The sequence below is a fragment of the Epinephelus moara genome, chromosome 1, assembly GCF_006386435.1.
Source record: "Epinephelus moara isolate mb chromosome 1, YSFRI_EMoa_1.0, whole genome shotgun sequence".
Taxonomy (NCBI): Eukaryota; Metazoa; Chordata; class Actinopteri; order Perciformes; family Serranidae; genus Epinephelus; species Epinephelus moara.
Genome location: NC_065506.1, coordinates 29,763,234 through 29,782,169, shown reverse-complemented (window position 1 = coordinate 29,782,169; position 18,936 = coordinate 29,763,234). Strand labels below are relative to the sequence as shown.

General features: G+C 39.2%; 2 protein-coding genes across 4 annotated transcripts; one reads left to right on the top strand and one right to left on the bottom strand.

Moving 5' to 3' along the window:
* Positions 1 to 2,286: 2,286 nt before the first annotated feature.
* cilp (cartilage intermediate layer protein, nucleotide pyrophosphohydrolase) lies at positions 2,287 to 9,250 on the top strand. 2 transcript variants are annotated; one of them, XM_050064556.1, is made up of 9 exons: positions 2,287 to 2,413; positions 3,169 to 3,342; positions 4,754 to 4,807; positions 4,910 to 5,179; positions 5,306 to 5,485; positions 5,579 to 5,884; positions 5,999 to 6,107; positions 6,232 to 6,380; positions 6,522 to 9,250. In XM_050064556.1, exons 2-9 carry the CDS (start codon positions 3,276 to 3,278, stop codon positions 8,879 to 8,881), a joined length of 3,495 nt encoding a protein of 1,164 aa, XP_049920513.1. In that variant the 5' UTR covers positions 2,287 to 2,413; positions 3,169 to 3,275; the 3' UTR covers positions 8,882 to 9,250. The 2 variants fall into 2 exon arrangements, with proteins under 2 accessions (XP_049920513.1, XP_049920451.1); XM_050064494.1 differs by having other exon boundaries at positions 2,296 to 2,413; positions 3,172 to 3,342.
* Positions 9,200 to 16,700, bottom strand: eif3jb (eukaryotic translation initiation factor 3, subunit Jb). Of its 2 annotated transcripts, XM_050066608.1 has the most exons (9): positions 16,541 to 16,700; positions 16,303 to 16,391; positions 14,284 to 14,334; positions 13,028 to 13,085; positions 12,805 to 12,911; positions 12,601 to 12,697; positions 10,913 to 11,083; positions 10,742 to 10,815; positions 9,200 to 10,415 (listed from the first exon to the last, which is right to left on the bottom strand). In XM_050066608.1, the coding sequence occupies exons 1-9, from the start codon at positions 16,551 to 16,553 to the stop codon at positions 10,287 to 10,289; spliced, it is 789 nt and encodes a 262-aa protein (XP_049922565.1). In that variant the 5' UTR covers positions 16,554 to 16,700; the 3' UTR covers positions 9,200 to 10,286. The 2 variants fall into 2 exon arrangements, with proteins under 2 accessions (XP_049922565.1, XP_049922637.1); XM_050066680.1 differs by lacking the exon at positions 14,284 to 14,334 and having other exon boundaries at positions 16,541 to 16,699.
* Positions 16,701 to 18,936: the final 2,236 nt, after the last annotated feature.

The window sequence follows — 18,936 nt, the reverse complement described above, 5'->3', positions numbered from 1 at the left end:
TTTGAGTGTTTTTACCAGTTTAAATCATGATTCAGCTCCCAGTAAAAACCTCTTGGATGTCTGGATCTTAAATTGTCAGAGAAAAGAAGGTGAGCAGTCATTAGCAGGTGCTGGGCTAGCAGGGAGTTCAGGCTTTGCACATGACAGAAGTTTCAGCTGGTTGAGGTCTGAAATCCTCAGCACTAGATGCCAATAAATCCCACACACCGCTCCTTTAAGTATAATTTGAGACCAGTATTTTTGTACTTTTGCTTAAGTAAGAGTTGAAATGCAGCGTGGAGTATTTTTACATTGAGGTATTGCTACTTTTACTTCAGTAAAAGAGATGAATACTACTTCTTTCATGCCTCTTTCTCTAGAATACACTGACCTAATAAAACAAAACACTGGGAACTCACAGGATTAAAACACTCAAGTATTTTGTTATAGTGTCCAACACTTTCCCCAAATCCCTAAACAATCCAGATGACTGTTGATTTTTTTTTTTTTTTAAACTTCAATGTGAACTGTGTCCAGTTTCAGCTACCGCGCCCTCACTCCTGTGGCTCATGGTATCTTCAGGAACATTTAGCAGTAAGCTGTAAACTGTACAAACTGTACCTGCAGTATGCAAAGTGTACCTGGAGTCAGTATTCAGTATGTTGGTAATGCTTTAGAAACAGAGAGGTTGTCTGCCTGTTTTCCGAAAGCTTCCTGCTGCAGCAGATACTCACTGACACTCCTCTCCACAGATATTTTAACAAAACAATGAAGGCCCCATACAAAATATTATAGAAAACCTGTTGTGCATGTTATTTTTCCCAAAGTAGAGCTTTTCTGCTATTAATCATTTAAAACTGCAGATATTAATGTAAACTCAGGTGTGCACTGTGCAGCTATGGAGGGAAAAAAATATGTGAATAAATCAGACTCATTATGGGCAAATATTCAATATTAAAGAATTAGCAGCAAAAATGGGATGTGGACAGCCGTACTTTTGTCTGTTACAGGACAGACATGCAGTAACAGTTTACAAGGGTTTGGCACATACTGGTAATTATTCAGCCTAAAATGATCTGACTTTGTAGGAATGTTTGCAGAGGTGATCATTTTGTTTGAGGTTTAGTTTTACCGAGTTATGTATGTTCACTAAAACACTCTTAGATAGCAGACAAACCAGTGCTGGGAAGTCACTGTAACTATAACTTACTCAGGAAAACAAATGTAATTAAATTAGAGTTACCAATCATAAGAATATGGTGACAGAGACATGTGCTTGTTTTTCTTGAGGCCACTATGTTTGTATAGTTGTTTCATTGTGGATTTTTGTATTATATATATTATATGTTGTATTTGTTGCATTTTAATGTGTTTTGATTGGCTGCTACCTCGGCCAGGTCTCTCTTGTAAAAGAGATTTTCAATCTCAATAGGACTTCCTGGTTAAATAAAGGTTCAATAAAAATAAGAATAACAGGGTAACTAGTGATCTGGAACCTACTGCATTTCAAAAGTAACCCTCCCAACACTGATAGTAACACTGACTTTAATTTATGCTGCCACAATGTGTCTTCTCTATAATCTCTCACTTATTTATCTATTTATACTGACAAGGTTAAATTGTTATAAACTCCCAATCTGTCTGTCTGTTGACACTGAAACACCACAGCAGCTTGTACACACTTACATAATGAGGCTAAGTGAGGTTTTGTGGGTTTGTGGCGGTGGTTACTTAAATCAGTGTCAGATTTCCTCTGTGTGATTGCAGACATGGAGAATGGCCTCTAATCACAGACAAATGTTGGTGGTCTAGTAACATTACATAACAAGGTATGGAAACACAGTCAGATGCCTGTAAGACAACACATATACAATATATACATATATTTATAACCAACAGTTGTGATTTTTATGCCACAAATGTAAACATGCCCAACATTTCTAAAATATGTCACATTACAGCAAGAAAAATGTAAAGATTCACTTAAAGTAAATGAGCAGAGCAAAGTCATAGTATGACATAACGGACTGCCTGTTTTTTAAATCAGGCTGTACATTCTTCATGCACAGGAGAGCATAAGTGGGTGTCGATTTATTAACACCAGCATTTGTTACTCAGGCCCCCTGAGTATCCTTTTTTCATATGGAGCACCATCTACCATCAGGTGTCACGGTCGCACAATTGAAGGTGACAAATTCTAAGAATAATAGAGTAATCAAAAGACACTTTGGCACACTGCCGAGAGAGGAGGAGGGAGGGGTGCTGGAGGCAGAGAGGTATAAAGGAGACAGTGAAGGAGTGAGTTGAGCCAGACTGAAGAAAAGAGGAGGGGGAGAGAGATGTGAGAGAGAGAAATATAAAGGAAGAGAAAAGAGGGAAAGAGTAAAGGACATTCTTATACAGAAAGAACCAGGACAGTGAACTCAACACAAAGGTAAGAAAGAAACAGATTAATGTGCTGGCAGGGTACTTTAAATTTTGTAGGCAATTGGATGCTTGTTATGGATATAATTAAAAGTGTAATCAGATTTGATGGTTTAAGATTAAAATAAGTTACAAGTGAAGAGTTCATTTAAATTTCAGAGCCTGTATTTTGATTGTCATTTGTGATTTGAATATCATCCACCAGACATGAGTCTTTACATCAGATCACTTGCTTTTCTGCTAATAGCTTTTATTGTAATTGCTGCACTCTCATATATTGCCTGTAACCTGCCAGGTATTTATTTTATCAATATAATTTGTGTTAATTCAACTTAAAAGCAAAGGTGACAAATAAGTCTGTCATGTATGATTTGTTTTGCTTTTTTTACCTAAAGTGCACAAATGCAAACCTTGTGTGTGTGTGTGTGTGGGTGTTTGGACTGTGCAGCCAGTGTTTCGTCAGTGGATACGGAAATGTTTGAGCGTTCCAGTGACAAATGGTGATGGCTAACACAGATGTGTAATCTGAGTGGGGGGTTTCAGTCCAGCCATGTTTTTCACCCTAAAGGAGAAAGATGATGGAATCTGTTCTTAAAGACACATTTTTGTTTGAGATGTGAACTATTGTTTTATTTACTTTTGTAAAGTCAAAACGCTTAAACTGAAATTATTTATTTTTTAGAAATACTCTGACTTTTATCTTCAGGTATCTATAGGAATGTATTTTGTTAAATGCAACATTGAAGATTGTCTTTATTTTTCCAGCAGTGAGACTCTGCTGCTGGACTCTATCTTCTTTGGAGTTCCTGGTGTGAAACGCACATTAGGAGAGGTGAAAGTTCAGGGGTCAGGCGTAGCGGCAGCGTGTGAGAATGTCGGTGAAGCCTCTTCTTCTTCTCCTCCTGGGAATCACTGCAGCCACAGTTGTCACAGCTCAAGGTGGGTCAATCACCAATATCCAGTGTTGTTTCTGGCACATAGGTAGGTAGTTCTCTTTGCAGCTCCTTGTGGGCAGCCATGTGTTCTAGATCAGTTATCCCCTGCTGTAATCTTTCCAGAGTATGTTTTCTCAATCAATCAATTGGTCAACATTCATGCTCAAAATTGACAAAGTCTGTGTAAGGCAGCTAAAAATGACTTTGCAGATTTTACTTATGCACATAACTGCTCAACTGCAATTACTATTATTCTCCTCCCTAAAGCATCAAAATGTCTTATGTGACAAAGACCTATTATCATTTGTCCACCAGAGAGCACTAGTACATATCTTAGTTACAACCCTTTAAAAAAATGACCTATCAACTGATGTATCAATATCAGATTTTTTAAATTCCCAGATATCTATATCAGTGTCTAAAGAATACACTATCACGCTGTTATATTTGTAGGTTTTTGGAGACCCTGAACACAACCTGAGTCTACATACATGACATAGTTAATATATGAGCAAATTCTAATGTGAAAAGTACATGCAAACAAGACTTAAAGGAATACTTCACTCAACAAAAAGGACCATTTGTAGATCAATTAGTCATGCCGTGTTACCTCAAATTTATATTAAAAAAATTGTTTTTCTCACGTACCCTCACGGCAAATGGCAAATATATTGATTTAGTGATTGATTGGAGTCCACATTTAACACCAGCAGAACTTAAATCAAAACATCTGTTTTCAAACTCTCACACAACTCTGGCAGTATAATCCAAGTCACATTTATTCAGTCATATGTTCAGTACTTCCTGAACAGATGCATTTTCACGAAAAAAAACAACTTATTGGAGTACTGAAGTCTGGCTTTAAAGAGAGAGCAGAAAAGTTTTTCTTTCAGCTCAGTTTTAAATGGTAAGGTTTTAGTGAAAATACATGTGTTTGGTAAGTACGGAGCATATTACTGGATCACTGAGACTTGGGATATACTGCACAAGTTATGTGAAAGTTTGTAAACAGATGTTTTGATATAGTTTTGCTGTTGTTACACGTGATCCCAAATCAATAATAAATAAATATGTTCAGCATTGTCCGTGGAGACATGTGAGAAAAACAAAGTTTTCTTCACAAATTCAAGGTAACACGACATGACTAACTGATGTACAACTGGTCCTTTTGTGGGTGCAGTATTCCTTTTAAGGTTTTCACAATCAGAACTCATAAATAAAGAAATATTATAATCAAGATTAAAATGATCTCATGTATTTAATGGTTTGATTTCATGTTTGAGTTAAATACATCTCAATAACTTTGAAGTAGTGAGAACTAAAGTACATTATCAGATATTGATGTAGTTCATGGTACAGAAATCATGTGAGATACAGTTAAAACAAAGTGACACATTTGGATTTGTCTCTTGCAGGACCATGGAGAACAGACAACAGAGAGTCAGGCTCGTCTCTGTTCAACTCTGATGGTAACTTTACTCCAAACCTTTTAAACCAAACATGTAGTCGTTATGGCATTTTCCTCTAGCGGTTTGTGTCACATTCCTAACATGTTTCTGTACTCTATCTAGACAACTATGAGTGGACCACATGGTTCAATGTTGATCACCCCGGAGGCCGTGGAGACTACGAGCAGCTGGAGGCCATTCGCTTCTACTACCGTGCCCGAGTGTGTGAGACTCCACGGGCAATCGAAGCCAGAACCACTGAATGGGTCCCAGCCCGAGAAACTGGGGAGACGGTCCATGCAGACCCATCTGTGGGCTTCTGGTGCCTCAATGAGGAGCAGGGTCCTGACCGCAACTGCTCTAACTACGCGGTCCGCTTCCTATGCCCCAAAGGTTCCATGTCGTTACACCTTTAATATTCATTCAGTCACCAAAAGTTGGTCTTAGTGTAAAAGCAAGACCATACAGTCTTGTACCTCAAAAGCCTGACTCTCTCTCTTGTTCTCTCTTTTCCGACAGATAACAGTGTGAACATTCAGGGTACCTGGGGTCCATGGTCAGACTGGAGCCCATGCCCTGCCCTCTGTGGTCAGGTGGGGGTCCAACTGCGCTCCAGAAACTGCCAGTCTCGCTCTGTGCCCTGCATTGGGCCTAAAGTTGAAGGGAAAGCATGCAATGGAGCAGAGTGCCCAATACCAGGTGAGCTGGCCCCTGTTTTGTCAGACAGACCCTTCTCCTTCAACTCTATTTATTCATCAGATCTGGGAGACCTTATTTTATTCTTCTCTTTAGATTGCTCCATGCAGTGTGTAACGGGGAAGGTGAATGCTGAGTGTGACGCCTGCATGTGTGAAGACCACATCCTGCTGGGTTCTGTCCGTGGTGCCGGGGGCCTCACAGCTGAAGGGGCTACCATCCTTCGCTCAGGCAAACTCCTTACTCTTACCGACCACAATGGGCATTTCCGCATCCCTGGGGTCTGCCCTGACGGCAACACCACCCTGACGGTCAACCTGCAGGGTCATGCCACCCTTAGCGTTGTTGTGCCCCACAGTACTGAACGTACCTCTGTCCTCAGTGTCCAGCTGAAAAGAATAGGTAGAGTGGATGTCTACTGATTGCAGTCTACATTACCTTTGTAATCAAAAAGTTTATATTACCTTACCTACATACAGTTTATAAGTAATTTTATCTCCAATTGTGATTTGCCAGAGAAGCTTCACGTGCTGAGCAACCCCGAGAGCAAGGTCCGGAGGGAGGGACAAACTGCTGCCTTCTGCTGCAAAGTGGCAGGAACACCCCAACCAGACAAGTACCAATGGTAGGACTTGGAACAGTAAACTCAAAGTCTGCAAATGTTACTGAGTCAAATAGATGCATCTGATGTCTGAACAATATAGTATATTCAGTGACTCTAATTCTTTTTCTTCTGTGTGAACCAACAGGTTTCATAATGACAGTCTCCTGGAGGAACACTCTGAGAGCACCTTAGTCCTAAAAAATCTGCGTCCTGAGCTGACTGGGGAGTACTACTGCAGAGCAAGTGGTCCCTCTGGGGCTATCAAGACCAAACCAGCTACACTCAAAGTCTTAGGTGTGTTCTCAATAAATTTCTTTACACATTTATTAAACAGACTTTGTGAACATTGAGTAGACTACTGTATTCTACTTAAGAAAAAAATGTCAGTATGATCATATTAAAATCAACATTTTGATTTCTACATCTCTTACACAGGTAGAGATGAGCATTCGTGTAATCCCAAACCTGAATCCCACCTCATCCGCCTCCCGCATGACTGCTACCAAAACAGTACAGACTCCTTCTACTACGATGTGGGCAAGTGCCCCTCGAGCACATGTGCTGGAAAGCTGGACAATGGCATCAGGTGCAAAGACAAAGTGGCTTACTGCTGTGGCGTCAAAAAGATGGAGGAGAAGCAGCTGACATGCCGGGGTTACCAATTGCCCACCATGGTGGTGACTGAGTGCGGCTGCCAGAAATGTGTGGACACCAAGGCCATCGTGCACGGTAGGGCCATTGCTGCAGACAATGGTGAGCCGATGAGGTTCGGCCACGTCTTTATGAACGGTGTCCGAATCAGCCGCACAGGCTACAAAGGAACATTCTCTATCCAGGTTCCTCCAGACACAGAGAGGCTAGTCCTGACTTTTGTGGACAACATGCAGAAATTCGTCAACACCACAAAGGTACTCCCATTTAACCCCAAAGGAGGGGCCGTTTACCATGAGATCAAACTACTGAGAAAGAAAGCTCCTGTGACCATTAGCCCAACAGAAACCAACACTCTGGAGCTTGGGGAGTTAGAGGGCCAGGAGTCAATGGTTCAGATCCAGATTCCTCCCAATTCCTTCTATACAGAAAAAGGAGAAGTCTTCACGGGTAACGTAAATGCCAGTGTAACGTTCCTTGACCCCAGAGATGTCTCCACAGCTGCTGCAGCTCAAAGTGATCTCAACTTTGTAGGAGATGAAGGAGATACCCTGCCGCTGAGAACCTATGGGATGTTCTCAGTTGACTTTAGGGGTGAGGAAAACAATGAGCCCCTGAACGCAGGTGAAGTGAAGGTGTTCCTGGATTCTGCCCAGGTGAAGATGTCCGAGCACCTCGACATCATGAAGCTGTGGTCACTGAACCCTGACACTGGCCTGTGGGAGGAGGAGGGAAGTCTGCAGGTGGAGAAGAAAAAAAGAGGCAAAAGGGAGGAGAGAACCTTTCTGATTGGTAACATGGAGATCAGAGAAAGACGTCTTTTTAACCTGGATGTCCCAGAGAACCGCAGGTGTTATGTGAAAGTGAGGGCTTTCCGCAGTGAACGCTTCATGCCCAGTGAGCAGGTGGAGGGAGTTGTGGTGAGTCTTATAAACATGGAGCCCACAGCTGGCTACTCCACTAACCCACGCGCTTGGGGCCGTTTTGATAGCGTCATCACCGGCTCCAATGGTGCCTGTCTTCCTGCCTTCTGCGATGAACAAAAAGCTGATGCCTACTCTGCCTATGTCATGGCCAACCTTGGAGGAGAGGAGCTGGAGGCCGTGTCTTCTGCTCCCAAACTCAATCCCAACCTCATTGGAGTGCCCCAGCCTTACCTGGGTAAGCTGAACTACAGGCGGACTGACCACGAGGACCCCAGAGTGAAGAAGACTGCATTCAGCATCAATGTGGCAAAACCAAGTCCCAACACAGCTGAGGAAAGCAACGGACCAGTGTACGCATTTGAGAACTTGAGAGACTGTGAGGAGGCCCCATTCAGTGCGGCACACTTCCGCTTTTCAAGAGTAGAAGGTGACCGCTATGATTACAACACAGTGCCGTTTAATGAAGACGACCCAATGAGCTGGACAGAGGACTACCTGAGCTGGTGGCCCAAGCCCATGGAATACCGGGCCTGCTACATTAAAGTCAAAATCATCAGCCCACATGAGATCAATGTTCGGTCCCGCAACATGGGTGGCACCCACCCAAAGACAGTAGGCCAGCTGTATGGCCTCCGAGACACTCGCAGCATCCGTGACATGGACCAGGGAACTATTTCAGCTGTGTGCCTGGAGTTCAAGTGCAGTGGGATGCTGTATGATCAGGAACGTGTCGACCGTACCCTGGTGAAGGTGATTCCACAAGGAAGCTGCAAGAGAGATCTCGTCAACACTATGCTTCAAGAGTATCTGGTCAACCACCTGCCCTTAGCCGTCAACAATGACACCAACGAGTTCACCATGCTGGCACCTCTTGACCCACTTGGCCATAACTACGGGATTTACACAGTGACAGACCAGGATCCCCGCACAGCCAAAGAGATCGCACTCGGACGTTGCTTTGACGGCACTTCTGATGGGACATCTCGTGTCATGAAGAGCAATGATGGCGTAGCGCTGACGTTCACCTGCGGAGATCATGAGGTGACACGCCAGAGCGTCTTCCAGGCCCTGCAGACTGCTCAAGGTCAAACATTAACGAGTGTGGTGAGAGGAGAAGGCAGGCAGAACCGACGCCGGCAGAGGGCCAATGCACCCCGCAGCAGCCGCAGACGCAGCACCAGAAATCCAACAGGAAAACGTGCAACGGCCACAAGCTAAATGACAACGCCAAAGGTCGAAGTTCTACCTGGAGACCAAATTAACATCTGCAAAGGAGATGGGAGTGGAGACGTCGACTTTGTTCTCATACAAACATTTTTTTGACTTTTTGTTCACATACTAACCATAGGCCCATTTCTTGCAGATTCTTGTCAAGAACATTTGTTTTTCTCTTACATTTTCAACTGTACTGTGGTAAATATTTACTTGAAGTTGTAAATAGAGTATTTATTACATACCTTAAATAGTAATCAGGGTGCTGTTACTTGCTGCACAAGTTTCTTTCACTGATGATGTAAACAAGAACAGAAACACAACTTGTCCTTTTGACCAGTGATTTATTAAATTAGATGCTTATAAAACACTGCAGATGCTGTATCTTCCACATTGTGTGTATCCAATTGTCCATGTAACATTGAAACTGGTCAATTGCTAGAAAAGAAAAGGAGAAATAAGCCCCTTTTAACTAACTGTAGCCCATATGAAGACATGGTGGGGTGAAGCCCATAAGCCCCCGCTCCTCATCACACTTGATACAAGCCTGCAGAAGCAATGATTAGGAGACCAGTCGTAGCAAGTTAATGCACTTGCCTGATCCATACTTTTTCTGCATTAGTAGAAATCAAATTAGTAAATTACACTTTTGTCATGCACAAAAAATACCTATAAGTACTCTTTGCTCCACATTTTCAAGGATATTCCAGAGATGTATCAAGAGAATGGCTGTGAGGTTTTAAAGTCACATTTATTATACTTGTCTATCCCTTTTACCTTACAGTGAATGTCATGTGCTCTCTGTAAAATTACAACTACTACTTACATGTTGCATCAGTCTCAAAATCACCCACAATGCAACCTTTCCAGAGATAGATGAATAATGTAATGGATAATTGTTTTGAATTTGGCAACCGGAGTTATAGATACTATATACTTCCCTGTAAGAGAACCATCCACAGGTAAGTGAGACCTATAATATATACATGACATTCTGGTTAAAGAATTTGCATAGAACCTTGTTGTTTCTATGTCACTTCACTTGTAACTGCAATAATGTATCCGCCATTTTGACAGGAGCAACATCTAATAAACGAGCCCCGCAAAACTCAGACAACAGCAGTTACAATGTATTCTCCATTGAAGCTGGGTCACCCAACAGATAATACATGACGATGTGTGTGTGTGTGAGTCGAGGCTGAATGAGACAGAAAAGGCAATTCCATATGTATGAACATAAAGAGTTGGTGAGACTGGATGCTCCCTGGTATAGTCCCTCTGGTCATTGAAGCAAAATGAAGGGGGCAACACATAGTTCAGATTTTCCAGGATGGCACTGGACAGCATGAGTAGGTACAGCTGCATTTCTGAGGGATGGGAGAGGGAAAGGGCAGTGGTGATGGAGCCAGTGTCACATGAAGTCCTCATAGTCTTGGGCGTAGCCACCATCAAACTCTGCATAGTCAAGGTCGTCTCTCAGCTGTGCTTTCAATCCGCCTCCAGGTACAACCCCTTTCTTCTTCTTCTTTCCTTTGTTTTGCTGTGAAGGCAAATAAAGGTCACTTTAAAATGCATACTTGATATGACCACACGTGCAGCAGTTTCATTCAGTCTGATTCAAATGTGCAACAAACTAAATCAATTTAGCAGGTAAAGTTACATATTACACCTGACTTAACAAATAAATATGACTGTTAGATTTATTATATAAACCACATGAATGTTCACGAACAAACTACCAGACTACGGTTGATTTATACTATGAGCACACATCAGGTGACTGTGCTAAGTGAACAGCACCCCTTTCTGAATGTAAACCACAGATCAAAATGTATCAGAGAAAATACTGTATCTGCAATCACTTACTTTTTCTTGTTTCTGTTTTTCACTAAGTAGGACTGACAGGGAATTACTGACTTTCTTCAAGTCATCTACTTCCACTGTGAGAGAGAAAAAGAAAATTATGCTTACTTTCATTAAATGTTAAGAGCGGAAAAGTAACATTTAAAAAAAATAACTAAGAGATGCTGTGCTTACATGAAATACAGAGTTCCCGAAACAATGAATCCAAGAAACTTGAATAATGCACAGATTTTTCAAACTGGGATATCTTTTCTTTCAGCAATTTTTCAAACTCTGTGAAGTCTTCTTTGGAAGATGGACACATGGCGTCGATTCCAGTGACACTGTTTGAAGTGCTGCTGACACCTGAAACAAGATAAAAAAAAAAAAATACAGTATGAGCATACAGAGTCAGATACAAAGCCGTACTTGTATATGGAGTTATATTGGACCTCCAAATGTGGTACTAGTGTTAAAACCAGCGCTCAAGAGTGTAAAGCTGGGCTGGATTTTAAGGGTGCTGAGATGACAGTAACAACTGCCAAAATATGTTTGTAGTCTTTTAGAAACACCGTCACCATGGACACTTTATTTACAGCCGACATTTCGACTTGTCACAGTAGGAAAAGCACAGGTTTAACTAGTAACATTAACTGTTCAAGTAAGACAGTGAGTGATAGTGAGCCAGCATGCACAATACCAGGACCCTGAAATCAAAGCAGCAAAATGGAATTCAGCCATCATTCATTTTGTTATTTACACCTGTGTTTTTCCCACTGTGACAAGTCAAAATATCTTCTGTGAAACAGGCCTATTATATAGTCTGTCTGAAAGACATAACCAGTGTATATCTTGGTCACAAGTCTTGAAAAAATGAGCAGCTGTTGCATCATTATCAGATGTTTTTAACTCCCAAATATCAATATCAGTTTCAAAGTCCAGTATCAGTGTTATTTTTGGAGGCCCTGAACACAACCTGAGTCTACATACATGACACAGCTGAACACCAGTATATGAGCAAATTCTGATGTAAAAAGTGAAAGCAACCAAGAGAGCAACGGAATAAAGACAATCAAAGCCCAAATTAAACATTATGAATATAAATTACATTCTTAAAAAGGAACATTTCACCCACAAAATGACCATTTGTTTATCAATTTGTAATGCTGCGTTACCTTGAATCTCTGAATGAAGCTTTGTCTCACATGCCTCTGCTGAAAACAGCCAACATATTGATGCATAGATTCATTCAGGACCTCATTTAAGAATAGCATCACTATATTAAAACTAGGGATGGGCAACACAAGCAAAAACACTATTCGAAAATCGCGGCAACCATTCGACAATTTTTCGAATAATCGCACCCCATAATATATAATATAATATATATATAATAATAATATAATATAATTCAATTATTATTTATCCAGCTGTATGCTTAGTACATCCTAAAAATTCATTTTGCTGAGACCTTAAAATTGAAGACTTGACTGAAAATAAAACTTTACTATGCTCTCTTCAAAGCCAGACTCCATAGTAAGGTTCTTTTGCAGGTGTAATCCAAGTCTCATTTATCCAGTCGTATGCTCAGTACTTCCCAAACACATGCATTTTCATTGAAATAACCTTACAATTGGAGTCTGGCTTTGAACAGAGGACAGGTAAGTTAGTCTTTGTTTAGTTTGAAATAGTAAGGTTTCAGCAAAATGCATGGAAAGAACTGAGCATACAAATGGTCATTTTGTGGGTGAAGTATTACTTTAAAAAGGTATGCAGAAGTTATACAGTTTCATTTATACAAAAAGGGAAGTAGTGTGAATTGTGGAAGATTATTAAACTGTTACTATAAAAAAGACTAGATGATTTTGTTAATCATGTCTTACCAAAAGCATCTTTTGCTAGCTCCAAGTCTGCGTCCTCCTGTAATTTCTTCACTCTTATCTTCTCTGCGAGTTGTTCTTCAAGAGTGAGCTCTTCTTGCTGTAATGACACGTCACAAAGCCAAATTGAAAACATTATTAGAGACAACAGAGAGGACGACAGTTTGAGAGTTATATAGAATGGTTAAAGTCAGAAAAAACACTCACATTGCTCTGCATCTCTTTCTCCTTCAGCTCCTGTTGTTTTTTCTTTAACCGGTTTTCTTTCTCTTTGATCTTCTCACTCAACTTTTTCTTTTCAGAAACCTTTGTCTCTGAAATTTAAAAAAGAAAAAGAAAAACACGTGAACTTGCAGTAACAGCAGATCACTTTGCCACTTACTAACATACAATATATTGTATTCTTGTGAAACAGGATATACATATGTACCCATTTTTTTCATCTCTGCCTTTTTCTCTTCATCTTCTTCATCATCATCCCAGTTATCCTGTGAATAAAAAAGTGGGATAGTTCCCATGTTATTATACAGGTTACACAGGCAAACTTTGTAAAACAAAACATGAATTGAGACAAATATCAATTAATGCTACAAATAAATTTTACATCATAAATTGAATAATAAACATAATACACACAAATGCATGCTTACACGAAGATAAATGACAGAAAAAATCCTTTTAAACATCCCTAAAATTTTACAAATAGACATATCTGCGCAAAAAATAAAAAATAAAATACAATAAGAAAATTTTAAAAAACAAATAAACAAAAAGCACACACACTGTTCTAATAATTCAGCACTGAATTAGCCTTTAGATTAGGGCTGTCAAAACTGGCCAGAAATGAAGTTCCATTACTCCTTAAAAAAGTAAAAAAAACAAAACAAATGCCGGCATGTTTGAACCACTCAAATACCTATTTCTGCACATTATGTCAGTACAACCCAATACAACTACTTGTATACAGTGTTCCTAAAGCTTAAAGTATGTTAAATTTAAGTTTCTCAGTGCCACTTGGTAAGAAATTCTAGACAAATTTTACAATAACCAAATTAAAGGAAAAACAAAAACGAAACAAACCAACAAACAAAATACGCTGGGATCAATCACTTAGGGTGAGGGATAGTTTTACCCAAAACCTTTTGTGGCATGGCAGAGACGAGGGTAGAACTTAACTGGGAATTAAGTGGTGTTAGCTGGCAAGTTTTCTTGGCAATTTGAGTTTCACACTCTGCATGTGAGGTTCCACTGCCTTAACTCCCATTGTGCTAAGATTAAAAAACTTTCTATGTAAAAAACACTGAGCCTCATATGCACTGCCTAGTATAGGTTGCTCTGAGCATCCCAGCTGGAAGCAAAATATAGGCTAAGTGTTTCTGGTTCCACTATTCTCATCTGCATGACATTAATGCAAAAGGCCTTTGGTAAAATATTTATCAGTTATTTTGAAATTTTACGATGCAAAGTCAGTAAAAGAAAGATTCGCAAAATCATATTTCCCGTGTCTTAGCATTTTTAAGTCTTTACGGATTGATTTAAGACATTTTAACACCAATTAATGCCTTATTTTTAAATTAATGAAGCCAATGCCTTTTATGACTTGAAGGATCTGGGGGAGCCCTGTGTATAGGTTTATTTATTTCAACATAAACATGTCCTATGAAGATACATTTTGCCCATTTTTACCTTGCTCTGTATCATTGTAGCGTGTGCTGCACCTCCACTGGCAAACGATACCTATACATTATAAAATAAACGAATAAAATTTTATATTATACTGTAGAGAGAGCTCTCTCATAGGCCCACACTTGAGGGGTGCTGCTTTTTCTTTTTCACAATTCTGTTTTTGAACAATTCAATTATATAATTGAATTTAGAATATTCAGTGACGGCCCTAGTTAAGGCAGGTTCACACCCTAAATCAATTCTACTACACAACAACAGGTACAGTCTATAGACATCTAAGCAAGAAAAGTATGCAATGCTGGGTGAGTTTAGGTCCATCAAGACCAATAGAGACCTTGATACAGAAGATGGGCAATAATTCAATATGTTCGTTTAACAAATATCAGGGAAATGTGATTGTAATATGATTGTATTGCTCTACAATTTTTGTTGTCAAATGAATGGATCTCAGCAAGCTGTAATTAAAAACTATCACAATCTAATACATTTAAAGAATTTCGCCATGTAATACTACATCAAAACATCTGTATGGTTATTTCATAGCCGATTTTGTGTCATCTTCCATATTGTGATAAGATAATATAGACGATGAGACGGTTACCAGTCCTACTTGACACTGCCTCTGGGTAGTGCTGCTAGTGCTGGAGACTGATCCAACAACCAAGTTCAAACATGCATGTGAATGTCTGGCAAGTTGTCAGAGATATGATATCCACATGATCATTCGATAACTAAAGGTGCTCCCCATTCACTTCTCTTATCAGCAAAATTCAATACCTCACAACTAACTCAACTTGAGACAGAGATACAGACATTAATCAATGAGCTTTGACAAGCAAGCTGCTGTAATATTACAGTGCCTCAATACAATCCATTTAGGATTACAAATTAATGTATGTTGTTGGGCAAAAATTAATTGTGTTAATCCCTGGTGTGGCACAAACATCTAACCCTGCTAGCTGAATTAGACAACAGTTTGTACAGTGAGAATACATATTGTATTACAGATGCCATGAAATCATCAGTTCCTTTAGTTTGGGCACCATATGTGACAGAAAACTGAACAATTGCAGAGGCCTCTACCAGCACTTTCCCCTGGGTCAATAATCCGAGGTTTCTGGACAGCAACCATGTCAACATTCATCTAATAACCACCTGTATTGCAGCATCAACTGAGCACCAGCTTCCTACAACACGCCTGTTGTGGAGCCAGAAAGTTCTAGGCCTCGTTCTTGGCTTGAGTTGAGTCATCAACCCAGATGATGATTTCATGTGATTGTGGCTAAAGTTGGCTAGCAAGCTAACGCCGCCTCATGCTGAACCTAACTCAAGCTGAGAGAATCCAGGACACAAATGCTAATCTCCTATAATTATTTAACGCAGCCAATGTTAGCAATGATCAGATAACTGTCTAAATTAACCAGCTATTAACCACACAGGTACTCCAACCCACTTATCTTAACGACGTTATCGTCGAGGTTACACAACATTAAAGCTCATTTTCAGACGCAAGCTGATGTGGGAGCTAGCGAGCTTGCTAGCTAAGTGGCCCGGTATGAGGTTAGCATCAAGCTAGCCAAATTTAGCCCGGCTATCTAAGAATTACATCGCTAACTGTCAGTTTCAAGATACAAACAAACAACATTAGCCTTCAGACGTTTAGTTTAATCCACAATCGTTAACTGGCATGCTAATATTCACTGTGGTAACGTAACGCCAACTGAAAACCGAGAGCTAGCCTAGCGTTAGCTAGCTAAATTGGAGTTACTAACTCAGGCTGGCTGGTGGAGCCACATGAGTTAGCCGTTAGCTAGCTAGCATGAAGCTAACACAGGCTCGGAGGGCAGGACTGACAGGCAGCCTGAGACCGCGCTGAAGCATGGCACCACAGCGGGGGCAACGCTGCTTCAGTCGGGCGTTAGCTTGACATTACCCGGCCCGGCTAACAGCACGCTCAACGTTAACCCCGTCACACGATGGCTAACTTCAATCCAACGGCGGTTTGTCACGATAATTTACCTTAACATCTTCCTCTTCGTCTTCGCCTTCCCATTTATCCATCGCTGCCGCCTTTTTGATCGGCTCATCCGGCTCGAAGTTCTCAGCGTCTGTAAAAACGACAACATGAGATTTGTTAGGCCAATCCACATCTAACGACCGGGTCTGACAATTAACGGAGTGTTCGGATCGTTTATCAAACACTGAGACAAGCGGATGATGTACAGAAAGCTATCCTTCCCAACTTTTAGTTTCTCACCCCAGTCCGCCATGTCGGCTGTGTTGGTTGTGTTTGACAGGCTCGCAGTGGAGTCAGTGCTGCAGCCCGTTGGCCACGTTCAGAAACAGCTCCCACCTTCTGGACGTCACTCTGAGCGCTTATCTAATGACCTGACTCCACTGGACTACTTCAGGCACACTGACACTGATACGGCACCCGGCAGCTTTATTTCTTTATTAAATAGTAAACATAAGGAGGAAGATATGTATAATGTGGGTGGAGCAATGTGTGGTGGAACGTTACATTAACATGTACTGTGCCTGAGTACATATTTGAGATACACGTAGTATTTTCTTTTCATGCCACCTGCTACTTGTACTCCACTACAATTCACGGGGAATTATTGTGTAGTTACTTTAGAAATTCAGATTTTAGCAAGCAAAACACACAAAGAGCCTATATAATAAAATTAAAAATAAATAAATGAATAAAAACCCCTGACAGTAGGCTATGCACCCTCCTGAGACCTATTTTGTTTTTAATATTTAGATTTTTTAAATAAAATAAAATAATTTTTTTATATAATTTAAGTAGTTGTGATGTAACAGTACACTACATACCCTCCTGAGACCTGGAAAAAAATATTTTAATATTTTGATTTTTTTAAAACATAATTTATGTAACTGGGATGTAACAGTACACTATATACCCCCCTGAGAGCTGGGGGAAAAAAAGATTTTAATATTTTTGATTTTATTAAAAATATAATTTAAGTAACTGGGATGTAACAGTACACTACATACCCTCCTGAGACCTGGAAAAAAAGATTTTAATATTTTGATTTTTCTTTTTTTTTTAAATAATATAATTTAAGTAATTAGGATGTAACAGTATACTATATACCCTCCTGAAACCTGGAAAAATATTTTAATATTTAGATTTTTTTAAAACATAATTTAAGTAACTGGGATGTAACAGTACACTATATACCCCCTGAGAGCTGGGGAAAAAGATTTTAATATTTTCGATTTTATTAAAAGTATAATTTAAGTAATTGGGATGTAACAGTACACTACATACCCTCCTGAGACCTGGAAAAAATATTTAAATATTTTGATTTTTTTTAAACATAATTTAAGTAATTGTGACGTAACAGTACACGATATAAAAATATTTCAATATTTTGATTTTTTTTTTTTTTTTTTGATAATATAATTGAAGTAATTGGGATGTAACCGTAGACTATATACCCTCCTGAAACCTGGAAAAAATATTTTAATATTTAGTTTTTTTTTACCATAATTGAAGTAATTGGTAGACTATATACCCCCTGAGACCTGGATATAAAAATATTTTAATATTTTGATTTTCTTTTCTTTTTTTTTTGATAATTGATAAATAATTGGGATATAACAGTAGACTATATACCCCCTGAGACATTGGAAAAAAAGATTTTAATATTTTGATTTTTCTTTTTTTTTTAATAATATAATTTAAGTAATTAGGATGTAACAGTATACTATATACCCTCCTGAAACCTGGAAAAATATTTTAATATTTAGATTTTTGTTTTTTATTTTTTTGATAATATAATTTAAGTAATTAGGATGTAACAGTATACTATATACCCTCCTGAAACCTGGAAAAAAAGATTTTAATATTTTTTTAACGTAATTTAAGTAATTGGAATGTACCAGTATACCATACACCCTCCTGAGGCCCTTTTTTGTTTGTTTGTTTTTTAGATAATTTAAGTAATTGCGATCTAAGAAACATATCACCTAGATTTTTTATTAAATGTTATTTATGTTTTATAACATGTCTTGTAGTGGACATTAGGGTAATCTTTTTCACAAACAGTGGCCTACATTACAGTACAGTACATTAACATTATATAAAAGTCATCTTTAAGTAATGTAATATTAAAGGTATTGTGCATGCTTTTAATTGGTTATACATGGTGTGTGTGCATGTGTGTCTCACCCAGTGCTCTCGTTCCTCAAGTATTGAAAATGGTTTAAAATAAGAAGAAGCAAGTCCCACTGTCACCTACAAAGAACATGGCTTAAATGTGTACTTAGAAAAGAACACACTTAATATAACTAAATATAAAATTGTTAAGAGTCTCATAAATAAAAACATCTTTATGAAGAACAGAAACAATATATTCTTATAAATTTGAACACTTTTCTCCCTTACTGCCATAAAACATGTTTGCTGCAACTGCATCATTTTGAAAAGACAGAAGATATAATCTGTTGGTCACACCCATGGGTGCATAAAGAGAGTCACACCCCCATCTGTGTTATATCAAAGGCCCAGGATGTGCATGACACAGCACATCAGGACCCAATAAACTGCATGTATGGTGTTTAGAATAAAGGCCTCAAAAATAAATACCTAAATAAATTAAATTAAATAAAACAAGCAGAGTT

What these genes read in the sequence shown, in the direction of transcription:
- cilp (XM_050064556.1), top strand. Translation starts at nt 3,276, where the DNA reads ATGTCGGTGAAGCCTCTTCTTCTTCTCCTCCTGGGAATCACTGCAGCC. An exon ending in GTCTCTGTTCAACTCTGATG is followed by an intron (nt 4,808 to 4,909) that starts GTAACTTTACTC and finishes TACTCTATCTAG; the next exon opens with ACAACTATGAGTGGACCACA. An exon ending in AGCAGAGTGCCCAATACCAG is followed by an intron (nt 5,486 to 5,578) that starts GTGAGCTGGCCC and finishes TCTTCTCTTTAG; the next exon opens with ATTGCTCCATGCAGTGTGTA.
- eif3jb (XM_050066608.1), bottom strand. An exon ending in ACGAAGAGGAAGATGTTAAG is followed by an intron (nt 14,335 to 16,302) that starts GTAAATTATCGT and finishes TATAATGTATAG; the next exon opens with GTATCGTTTGCCAGTGGAGG. An exon ending in GGCAGAGATGAAAAAAATGG is followed by an intron (nt 12,912 to 13,027) that starts GTACATATGTAT and finishes TTTAAATTTCAG; the next exon opens with AGACAAAGGTTTCTGAAAAG.